Below are 10,724 nucleotides of genomic sequence, written 5' to 3'. Positions count from 1 at the left end.
GCAGAGTGTTTTAATTTATTACTATCCAGTAATAAAATTCACACACATGATACATGATGGGTCTTAATTCTGTTTTTATTATAAAAATGTTACAAAACAAACTATTCAAAACTCCTGAAAAATGAGTGCAGATATGGAGTTACAGGTGAGAAGAATTCTTTTCCCAGACACCTTGATAAATGATTGCAAATAATTATATACAAAGCAGCCTGCTGTTTAATTTTCTTATGAAGTAAAATTTTCCAAACAAAAGCTCAAATGTGAGAGCTTTATTTAGCGTTTTTTAATTACTCATTTGAAGTGGAGGGAGGAGTTCTTATTTCAGGAATCACCTGGCTGAGGCTGTCATTCTGTCCAACCCCCCTGCTCAAAAGCAGGGTAACCTAGATCAAGTTGTCAGGGTCCATGTCCAGAAAGCTTCTGCTGTTTTGAAGGACTGAGATATTTATTAATGAGATATTGGCTGAACCAACATGGAATTTGTACAAAACTCCAGTGAAATAAATAACTGCTTGTCCGGAGATCTGCAGGATGTCACAGAAGCTTATTTGATGCATCTAACCCATTTAAAGTCTAAAACTGGAGCTGACACACAAACTGGAAATACAGCTGTTGACATAAATGGCCACCTCTATTGCTTCACTGTGGCACCTCTTCTTCAAAGGAACAGAAAAGCGACAAGACAGCTGCACCCTGGTTGAACCATGGAAAGAAAACCCTACCTGTGTTAAGTCTTACTGGCCATGGACAGAACTGACCAAGTTCAAGCTGATCTATCTTCTCCTCTTGTGTCCATCACATGACACTGATGTAGTCAGCAAAGGCCTGGGAAGAGTCCCATGAGTCATTGACCACGCTGCACACTGCTTTGAGACGCCGAAGTGCTTCTTGAGCTGTCTCAGCATCCTGATCCAGCCAATTTTGAAAGAGGCGGAGGTGGGTGAATTGAATCTGTCCCCCTCTCTGCTGGATGTGGCCTTCTAGCTTCTTGGTGAATTCCAGGAGCCCATCAGGTTTAATGCAGTTTGAGCTTTCCAGGAAAAGGAGGACAAAAAACTCATTAGGAGTCTAGGCTGCAATTTGAGCAGTTTAAATCACTTGCCCCCTCTAGTAATTACCCCTGCAAGGATGGGAGGATGTTTCAGTGTAAAATACAGCTTCCTTCTACAGTATAAAGTAGAAATGATCCCTTAATGTCAGTTTAAAAAATAAACACAGTAGTGCAGGTTACTGCCTCTGTTTAGGGCCATTCAGGCTCAAAAAAAAAGAGCAGTTCAGGTTGAAAACAAAGATGATGAAAGGAACGCAGAGGCATTCATACGATCTGAGAGGGGCAATGACAGCACTCACTCCCTGTGCTGGGGTGGTGGGAACAGAGCTGTTCATGCTGATGCCTGTGAATAGATGTATGTAGATCCATCAGTTCTAACCTTCAGAGCAAGGAGGGGATGCAGCAGTCTCCCAGGGGAGCAAAAAATGAAAGCTGCTTTGAAGATGGAGCCTGATTCATTTAGAAATGTGCAGAGCAACCCCTCAGGGAGAAGGGCCTGGCCTCAGAGACACTGGAGATCTCTGAGGTTGTAAGTGCCCATTCTCTAGCCACAGCGCAGCATTCTCTAAGCTTTTCTAGTGCACACATTCCCTGAAGGAAGGAACAAAACCCTGCTTGGGCTTTTCCTGGACTTCCTGAAACAATAAGTACAGTGTGTTAAGAGCAGCAGAATACCTGACATCCAGCTGGCAAAGAGAAGAGGAGGAATCTTCAGAGAAAATGTCTGCCAGGGCAACCAGCCTGTGATTCCCTAAGAGGGGAGAAATGCAACTGTTAGATGCAAACTGGGAATGATCCTCAGTATTTAAAACGTTTTGGGGGTGGGAGCAGTGCAGAAAGGTGGCTTTGAAGATGCATTGACAACACAAAGGACTTCAGTTTGTCCCCAAAAGTGAGTTCAGCCCCCAAACAGTATTTGAGGTGCTAGAAATGTTTGCTGATGGGACAGGTTGTTTTACTAGAAAAAAGTCTTGGATTTTGTTTTGCAAGTTAAAATTCAGCTTTGTTTTGAAACAGACAAAAGCAGAGGCTTAAACAAAAATCTTGGCAATTAAGTGCATTTCAGGTGCTCCCAAGATTTCCTGTTTTATTTCATTAAAAGATCAGAAAACAATATTCTGGGTGGATTTGAAATTCATTTCTCAGACATTTCTACATGGTCTGTAATCCATAAAGGCAATTACTGCTGTAAATTTGGTTTTACTTCTTTAAAATAACCTTTACTAGTTCCTACCCCTCCAGTGCCTAATGAGTTTTTAATGCTTTTAAGGCCCAAAGTTGGGTAAAATCTGTGGTTCTGGACGAGAAGTAGTGAATCTGCTGCTGTATCCATTCCTGTCAGAGGCTGAAGCAGATCAGCATTCAGCAGATCTGAACTCCTGCTGATACTTGCTTTAGCTACAGAGAAAAATAACCGTAATGTCCCTGTAGCACCAAGACTCCTGGTGCATTTCTGAGTGCTACTGAAAAAAAAAAAATTTAACTCAGCCCCCTCATTTTATGAGCTAATGGTGACTAAGCTGACTCTGCTCACACAGCTGTTAAGTTTGGCACCAGCTAGGAATGGTTCTAACTCCAACCCTGAAGCTAACTCCAGGAGAGCTGGTCCGAGGTCATGACCAACATCCACAATACGCACCAAGGCGATTCCCAGGCAGTCTGAGGCTTTTCAAAGATGAATTTCTCTTCACTGTATTGATGATTTCCGTCAGAAACTCAGCAGTGCAGCTTTCAAACAGCCGGCAGAAAGAGAATGAGATTTCTACAGAAGAAATGGATTGACAGCACATGTTAGTAACTCCCTGTGTGCTTCATTATTCCTTAATTACACCCTGCATATAGCTCCATGTGCAAGAACAAAGCTTCCCTGGCAGCAGACCACACGACATCACTGCTGTTCTGTCACGTGAAGACAGCAGTCACTGCACCAGGGAGGTGGCTTTGCCAGCTGACCCAGTTAAAGGCTGATGTCTTCTGCAGGTTAAAAACCTTTTTTTACAGCTAAGGCCTCTTTGCAGCACAGACTAACTTTGCATCTGATCCTCTCTGCCCTGCTGGCACACAGAACCCAACACATTCCCCTTCTGCCAGCATCTACAGCTCTGCCCCTGGGACGCTGACGTTTGGCCAAACCTTCTGAAGATCATTTCTTAAACATCAGCCAGCCAGCCAAAACAGCCAGCTGTGGCACCAAGGCCCAGGAGCTTGCTGTACCTTGCAAGACGGGATCCTGAAGCAAAAGCAGAACTTCTTTTTGGTGGTCAGCCAGGTTCACATCGTGAAAGCTCAGCTTCTTCAAGCTTGGATTGCACTCTGAAACCAAAACGAGTTCTCAGGTCAAGTACTGCACGGCCTTAGGATAAAAAGAATCTGACCCAACTACCAGCTAACACCCACAAACTACTCAGCAGTGGATAAACTGTGCTGGATTGTGGATAATTAAAAATAAACCATCCTGTTGTGCAGAGCATTCATGAGCTCAGCACAGAAAATGGGCTGGCTGACGCCCATTTCCTTTTCTCATGACTCCAAGGATGTTCACACTGAAGCCATGGACCCACCTGAACTGGTTCCATGCTAAAAAGACTGGCAAGACATGGACATGGCAAAAGCCCAGAGTTTAGATAAAGGAGGTTCAGGCACCTGAGCACCTCAGGACTGCTGCCAGGTGTTCCCTAGCAGTTTGTGAGCAGAGTCCCACAAATGCAGCCAAACTGCTTCTAGACTGAAGCTTCACCCAGCAGAACTGCCAGCAAGAGGAAGCTGTAACAGGCTCTTGTAGAGTCTGAGCCAACTAAAAAGCAAGCAGCCACTCCTAGGATAGAAGAGCACAGCAAGGAACTGCTCCGTGTCACAGTTCAGCTACCTGCAGGATAGCAGAGTACCTTTAAGTGCCTGCAAAAGGAGCCCGAGCTCCTGGGAAGAGGGCAGCGTGGCGCTGTCAAGGGACAACTGCTGGAGGGACTTTGAAGCCTTAAGCACTGGCAGCAGGAACATGGTGTGCAGAGGTTCCCTGGGGAATCGGATCTCCAGCTGCTCCAGGCAGCTCTCTAAGGCAAGAAAAACAAACAACGATGAAAGAACTTGGTCTGGAGTACCTGTCTTCAACGCAGCTAGGTCCTGGAGCAACCAAGGATCCGTGTGCCTGACGTGTCTCATTTAGGTTGATGGCAAGTGCTGGCCCCATAGCACCATATGGGAACTCAGGCCTGTGGTAATATAGACCCCTTATTTCAGGAATCCTGCAAGACCACCAATTCCTGCTGTGTTCTGGCAGTGAAACAGTCCTTGAGAAAAGGCCACCCTTCGTGCACAAACCTGTCAGTGTCTTCCCAGACCACAACCCTTTGCTGACCCCACTCCATACTGACTCAGGGGTTAGTTACTAGTTTTTACCCTGTTTGTTCAGGAGCTAATAAGGGTGACGAGAGACCTGTGAGCTGAGAACACCCTGCTGCAGCTCCCTGACTTACTCAGAAGCTTGCACAGCACTGCCATCTCCTCTGGTGCTGTGACCATCAAGAAAAGCTTTCCCTCTTAAAAGTTTTAAGACTTGGAGCCTCACAGTCAGTGGCATGGGCACAGCAGAAGCTCCTAAACAATTTAAAAATCTGGTGGGATATGCTCCCTGTGGGCTGCTGGGCAGGTTGGGTCTGGTCTTGTACAAAGCCGATGTTGTGGCAGGCTGGTGTGGCATTAAGGTGCTTTGTCCAAAACTCTGGCTCCACAGAGAGCATCACAGACTGGAAATGACGGGGCGCACACCACCACCACCACCTGAATCAGGAAGGTGAGGCTGTAATCACTTAATTACACGCCACGGTGACAATGCAGAGCTCAATTCTTGTATGTCAAGACAACTCTTATCTGCCTGCCACATCCTGTGCATCGCTCAGGATCTGTTTCCTACCTGGGATTTCTGCATCACTGCAGCTTGGATTCCCCTCTGGCCCATTCCCCTCCAGCTGGTTCTTGAGGTCGAAGCTGACGGAGAGCGTGTGGAGCTGGGGAAGGGTGCTGAGGATGCAGCGAACGAGCTCCATGCAGGGCATGTGGGAGAAGACGTCACTCACGCGCACCACGTGGAGGCGGCAGTCCGGGTGTCGGGAGAGGGCCCGGAGCCCCGAGAGGATGCAGAAGATGTTCGCACCCAGGCCTGGAACAGCGTTTGTACAGAGAGGAGTTAGATGTGCCTGCGCAGAGGCACCATGCACGCTCAGCTGGAGCTCCACCAACAGCAGAGCTTTCAGCTCAGCTTGTCCAGCCAAGCTACTGGAGCCAAAGGCTAAACTCACAAACTGCCAGAGAAGGTTCCTTCTAGGTATGCCCTATCCACATGTTAAGTTACAGCACTGACTGCATACACAGGAATCCACCAGCCTGGAAAAACTGGCAGGCTCAGGGCCCGGCTCACTTTCCCACCAGGAAGGTGGAGCTGGTACCTGACCAGGCTTTGGTTCATCTTCTGTTTTGTTTCCTGGCCACCCCATCTGCCCTTGTGGTCCTACTGGGCTTACGTTGCACCTCTCCTTTCTCCACCCAGACGTGCTATGTTTTTGCAGTTCTATGCTTTCATCCCAGCACCACTTCCTCTGACAAATAAAGGTTCCTCTCTTATTCCTCTTGCCCTCAAACAAGTCCTCCCTCTCATTAAACTTCTCTACCAATGCCATTCTCAAGATCAGGAACCAATACTGCCCCTTCCAGTACAAATAAGATCAGGGTAAGCCTGAGCAGTAAGTCAGACCCTTAGACAGCAGCTGGAAGGAAGCGCCCTGTCCGCACCACTAACCGTTGTAAGACAGAACCAGGTTTTCTAAAGACACCCAGGAGCTTAGCAGGTTACTCAGAGTCCGACACGTGTCCCCAGTCAAAGGGATGGAGCACAATTCAAGCGTGGACACACTTCGGAAGCGGTGAGCAGCTTTCAGAGGAAAGATCCCAGCAGATCCGCCTCTTTTCTTACAGCCAGCACTGCCAGAGCACAGAGATCCAATGGAGGAACTAGTCCAGTTCCCAGCGTTTTCTCCGTCTGCGATGCTGCTTTTGTCAAGTAGTCCTGAATTGTCTTCTCTAGCAACAGTAAAAACAAAATCATACAGGTCATCCGGGTCAGCACACAGTCCCCTGCTGCGTCTGAGGCAGCGGCGTTTCTTCCCTACTGCAGATTTCAGCCGTCTGCGAGACTTTCGAAGGACTGGGTGACAGGACAGCTGTTCAGAGCAGCAAGAAGACTCTCCTTGAATGCTGGCATGGTCACAGGACACCTTGCTGCTTGCCTCCTCACACGCTTGGTTTTGCAGAGGACAGCTCAGTCCGGAGAGGCCGGAGTTCTGGCCAGCCCCCTGTCCATCCCGCTCCACCTGCACATCAGCCTCCTTCAGAGCCCCGCAGGATCCCTTCAGGTTCTCCCCATCGCTCCCCTCCCTCTCTGGTTGCTCTCGTGTTGACCCCTGGCTTTGGGCATTGCCCTCCTCTCTGCAAAGGCCACACGGGCTGCTGCGATAGGCAAGAGCATTTCCTGACCGCCAAAAGCCAGCGCTCATGCTCAAAATGAGAACAAGAAGAACCGTGTCAGGAACAGGCCAGGAATATATGGACAACTGGCTGACCGAGCCGTGGTGAATCAGCCGGTGAAGAAGTAAAACCAGTGAATGCCTGACGGACTGGTCTGAGGAGAGGAGGTGCTGGAACTTCAGGATCCGCAGGGAGTGGGCCAGGTTCTCGAGCACTTTTTGGTTGTGCTCAGCAGTGAGCTCCACGGCGCCCTGCAGCATGTTGCACAGGGTGAGCTGCGTGACGTGGGGTGAACTGTGCAGCAGCGGTGAGAAATGATGGTCGTTGAGACGCCAGTCAGAGGAAACATCCAAGACACCGTGAAGGACGTTTGAGAAGAACGTTTCAAGGAACTTCTTCCTCCAGCAGGTTATACTCTGCAATGACATTACCTTAGAGTCAACCAGGATAAAAACTCCTGAACAGCGCCACGCTAACAAAAACTCAGCCATAATTTCTCTTATTCTGTTTAAATCAAATTATTGCTGTCTGCTACACTGGTAAACAGTGTCCAGCAAAACTACTCAGATTGTATTCCTAGCTTTCAGCATCCTTTTCTTTCCATCCATTTTTTTTCCCCTGTGTTAATTGTTCAAAAACTGAATTGCTCTTGTCACTATCTTTTCATTCTGCTTCTGGCTTAATTTAAATATATTTCAGTGTTTTGAAACCAAAACTTGGGAATTTTCTTCCCAAGTGTCTATTTATAGACTACACAAGTTGGTTGTTGACCATCCTTTTGTGATCCTGAATTGATGGAGCTTTAGTTTTCATACACAAAACAATTCTTTCAAACTCACTCTCTTGTCAGGGTTTTCCAGCACCTTCTAATACATCAGCACATTTTTGCAAGCGTAGGTGTGAGTGTGACAGGAGATACTGGCTTTTATCTTCTGTTTCCCTAAGAATTGCATCTGAAAAGACAGAGTTTATTTCTTCAGCACACTCACTGGTGTGAAATCAAGGCTGCGTACACTGCACGTCCCATTATAAACTGTTTCCCCAAATGATTTCTGTACCAGGGCCACATCTCTGAGCTCTACAGACACCTATACGTAAACGCCAGCAGCGACCGGGAGCAGCGACACGCTCCAGAGAGAAACCCTTCAGCGGACAGCAGAATCGGGACATCAGCGCCCTGCCGCTTCCCTCACCTCCGAGTTGGGGGGCCTGGTTTTCATCACGTCATCCCACAGCTTGCGCCAGACGGGCTGCGTGGAGAGCCCTGAAAAAAAACCCACAAACACAAACGTATCACCCCTTCTTATCAGCTACAAGTCCTGCTGCAGAGCTCAGCCCCTTGGTGCTTGTCTGAGGGGGAAGCTGAGGGAAAAGGGGTTCGGGCAAGGACAAGGAAGGTGTTTAATGGTCCTTAGGTTGAATGTGAGGAGGTAAAGACAGGGGGATTTAAAAGTTATAGGGTACTCCGGCTTGGGATCATGCCTCCTGACAGGGGTATTCCCGTCTGGTTGGGCAGCGTGAAGCTGTCCCTACAGTTTGGGGTTCCATGAGGGGGAGCTCCCTACAAATTGGGGTCTGTGAGGGGAGTCCCTAAAGCTTTGAGATCCTGTGAAGGGAGTCCCTACAGCCTGGGGTCAGTGTGTGTGTGTGGGGGTCCCTAAAGTTTGGGGTCTGCGAGGAGAGTCCCTAGAGTTCGGGGTCCGTGAGGGGAGTCCCTACCGCTTTGGGGTCTCTACAGCTTTGGGGTCCATGAGGGGAGTCCCTAGAGTTTGGGGTTCTTTGAGGGAAATCTCTACAGTTTGGGGTCAGTCGGGGGGGGGGATCCCTACACTTTGGGGTCCGTGAGGGGGTTCCCTGCCATTTGGGGTCCCCCCCTCCGAGACGGGACGAGGAACCCTCTCCCCACCGGCTCAATTTTGGGGGTCCCCCGGTTCTCCCCCATCCCCACCGGCCGCACCTGCTCTCCTCGCGGCGGCCTCGGCTCTCTCCAGACGAAAGACGGAGAGCAGCGGCAGGAGCCCCCTCAGGAGGTGCCCGGGCAGCGCTGCGGAGAGCGAGAAGGAGACGGCGGCAGCTGAAGGACCGGCCCCCGGCCCTCCGCCCCGCTCCCGTGCCTGATGCCGCTACCTCCCCTCGCCTCCTTACCCCACACATCGGGCTCCAGGGCCGCCATGCTGCGGCTCACGGCCACGGCGCTGAGCGCCAGGAGGCTGCTCGGCCCCTCCGCCGCCATCGCCCCGCGCCGCGCCGCCATCTTGGGGCGGGGGCGGGCCGCGCCGCCGCCATTTTGAGAGGGGAGGCGGCGGGCGGCCATCTTGGGGAGGTCAAGGCGGGAAAGGGGGAGCAGGGGAACGGCGGCCATGGTGGTCCCGGTATCGGTTCCCTGAGGGGAGCCCCGCTGTCAAACCGCTCCTGGAGGCTGCGAGGAGCAGCGAGGAGAAAAGCGAGGGGCATGTTGTGAAGAGGGGATATGGCGGCTGCCATTTTGGGAGGGGAAGCGCTGAGAAGGGGCGGGGAGGGCGCAGGGCGCTGCGGGGACGTTTCCGCTGCCGGGGCGGGCGGCGGTGACCGTGGGAAGTCCTTTGAGGCCGCCATGGGGCTGCACGGAGGTGCCGGGCGCGGAGGGGAGCCTGAGGTGAGCGGGGACGGGATGGGGATGGGGCAAAAAACGTCTCGGTGCCCGTTCGTGTCGCTAACGGCTGTGCTGTGCTCTGCCCGCAGGAGGAGGAGGAGGAGGAGCTGGTGGTAAGTCGGGGCTGAGGGCCCCTCGCTTCGCCTCACGGGCTCCCCACGGGTGGGTCTGAGCCGTGAGGGGCTCGGTGCGGGGCTCCCTGTGCTCAGCACAGCCCCTGTGTGTCCCCCCAGGACCCCCTGACCACCCTGCGGGAGCACTGCGAGCAGACGGAGAAGTGCGCCAAGGCGAGGGAGCGGCTGGAGCTGTGTGACGCCAGGGTGTCCTCCAGGTCCCAGACGGAGGAGCAGTGCACCGAGGAGCTCTTCGATTTCCTGCACGCCAGGGACCACTGCGTAAGTGCACAGCAGGCCGGCCCTCAGCCAGGCTCCTGAGCGTGAAAGTGTGATGCTGGGTAGCTCTCGAGTCACTCCAAAATCTCCAAAAAGCTGTGAATGTCGGTGCTTTTTCTTATTAAACGTTTCTCCTACTTGCTACAGCAGATCCAGCTTAAATTCTGTAGATTACTAAACAACAATGTCAAACAATGTTTTTGCCATGCAGGTGGCACTTTGCTATCTCAGTGTTGTATATGCCTTTCCCAATTTAACCCCTTTTCATCTGAGGTGCAGCTTTGTAAGAAATCTCACTAGTTTTCTGGAATGACTTCTTGCAAGAGGGCCCAGAAAACCAAGAGATGGGCGGTAAAACCCTGCTGACTTCCAGCCCTTTTGAAGAGGAACTGTCAGTCACTGCGTGCTTTGTCTTCTCTTTCAGGTTGCTCACAAGCTCTTTACCAAGCTGAAGTGAACACTGGAGCGATTGTCCATCTGCTTCCATAATCTGACAGAAAACTCTCGTTGGTTCATGGATTCACAGTTCTGCTTCCTGCCTGTTTATTGTCAATGTGAAGTAAAAGCAGAGCCGCTTTGTGGCAGTGACCGATTGCCAGCATGTCACTGCATCTGTTCTCATGGAAGATGTGCAGCTACAGAAAACCCATGCTGATGTTCTGTAATTTTCCATAATAAACATTCAAAGTTCCTGTGGAAATGCTCTTGGTTTATTTCATAGTCTCTGGTTCTCACTTGTACTGGTACTGGGTTAAGATAAAATGAGTGGGGGTCAGAGCCCACCTGTGTGTCCATGGGGAGACTTTTCCTCACTTGTGGGAATGTCCTTGTGCAGCCTCAGTGACCGGTGGCTGCTGTGATCGGTAAGAATTTGTTGAAGCCACAAAGACATTTCTGAGCCCCATAAGACCGGTGTTGTTTACTTGGTAAGTTGTGACTAAACCAGTTTTTCCAAAAATGCTGCCTTCCAGAGGAAAAGCATGAAAGGTTGACTTTTTATAGGAAAGAAACATCATTTTTGTAACATTCTTGAACAGCTAAATAGAATTACTTAAAAATTTGAAGTCTTGTTTTTTTTTTTTTTTACTTTTTTTTTTTTTTAGACACCTTTTTTTGTGATTTTATTTTTTTA

At 50.2% G+C, this 10,724-nt stretch overlaps 2 protein-coding genes across 6 annotated transcripts; one reads left to right on the top strand and one right to left on the bottom strand.

Annotated features, from left to right (window-relative positions):
• Window positions 1-57: 57 nt before the first annotated feature.
• Window positions 58-8,930, bottom strand: LRRC41 (leucine rich repeat containing 41). 3 transcript variants are annotated; one of them, XM_068690012.1, is made up of 10 exons: window positions 8,714-8,930; window positions 8,526-8,612; window positions 7,762-7,832; window positions 5,844-6,984; window positions 4,962-5,207; window positions 3,937-4,101; window positions 3,266-3,364; window positions 2,691-2,813; window positions 1,727-1,802; window positions 58-1,030 (listed from the first exon to the last, which is right to left on the bottom strand). In XM_068690012.1, exons 1-10 carry the CDS (start codon window positions 8,928-8,930, stop codon window positions 796-798), a joined length of 2,460 nt encoding a protein of 819 aa, XP_068546113.1. In that variant the 3' UTR covers window positions 58-795. The 3 variants fall into 3 exon arrangements, with proteins under 3 accessions (XP_068546113.1, XP_068546115.1, XP_068546114.1); XM_068690014.1 differs by lacking the exon at window positions 3,937-4,101; XM_068690013.1 differs by lacking the exon at window positions 8,526-8,612.
• Window positions 8,931-9,023: 93 nt separating this feature from the next.
• On the top strand, window positions 9,024-10,292 carry UQCRH (ubiquinol-cytochrome c reductase hinge protein). Of its 3 annotated transcripts, XM_068690021.1 has the most exons (4): window positions 9,024-9,203; window positions 9,290-9,313; window positions 9,434-9,595; window positions 10,017-10,292. In XM_068690021.1, the coding sequence occupies exons 1-4, from the start codon at window positions 9,039-9,041 to the stop codon at window positions 10,047-10,049; spliced, it is 384 nt and encodes a 127-aa protein (XP_068546122.1). In that variant the 5' UTR covers window positions 9,024-9,038; the 3' UTR covers window positions 10,050-10,292. The 3 variants fall into 3 exon arrangements, with proteins under 3 accessions (XP_068546122.1, XP_068546124.1, XP_068546123.1); XM_068690023.1 differs by lacking the exon at window positions 9,290-9,313; XM_068690022.1 differs by lacking the exon at window positions 9,290-9,313 and having other exon boundaries at window positions 9,410-9,595.
• The last annotated feature ends 432 nt before the right edge of the window (window positions 10,293-10,724 follow it).

The sequence above is a fragment of the Anas acuta genome, chromosome 8, assembly GCF_963932015.1.
Source record: "Anas acuta chromosome 8, bAnaAcu1.1, whole genome shotgun sequence".
Taxonomy (NCBI): Eukaryota; Metazoa; Chordata; class Aves; order Anseriformes; family Anatidae; genus Anas; species Anas acuta.
This window is presented reverse-complemented; position numbering and strand designations above follow the sequence as displayed.

Excerpts from the sequence above, each read along its gene's own strand:
- UQCRH (XM_068690022.1), top strand. The coding sequence starts at position 9,039 with ATGGCGGCTGCCATTTTGGGAGGGGAAGCGCTGAGAAGGGGCGGGGAG. Across the intron at positions 9,204-9,409 it reads GGCGCGGAGGGGAGCCTGAG|CACAGCCCCTGTGTGTCCCC; the intron begins GTGAGCGGGGAC and ends CCCTGTGCTCAG. Across the intron at positions 9,596-10,016 it reads TGCACGCCAGGGACCACTGC|GTTGCTCACAAGCTCTTTAC; the intron begins GTAAGTGCACAG and ends CTTCTCTTTCAG.
- LRRC41 (XM_068690012.1), bottom strand. The coding sequence starts at position 8,930 with ATGGCCGCCGTTCCCCTGCTCCCCCTTTCCCGCCTTGACCTCCCCAAG. Across the intron at positions 8,613-8,713 it reads CCTGGAGCCCGATGTGTGGG|CGCTGCCCGGGCACCTCCTG; the intron begins GTAAGGAGGCGA and ends CGCTCTCCGCAG. Across the intron at positions 7,833-8,525 it reads GGCCGCCGCGAGGAGAGCAG|GGCTCTCCACGCAGCCCGTC; the intron begins GTGCGGCCGGTG and ends GTTTTTTTTCAG.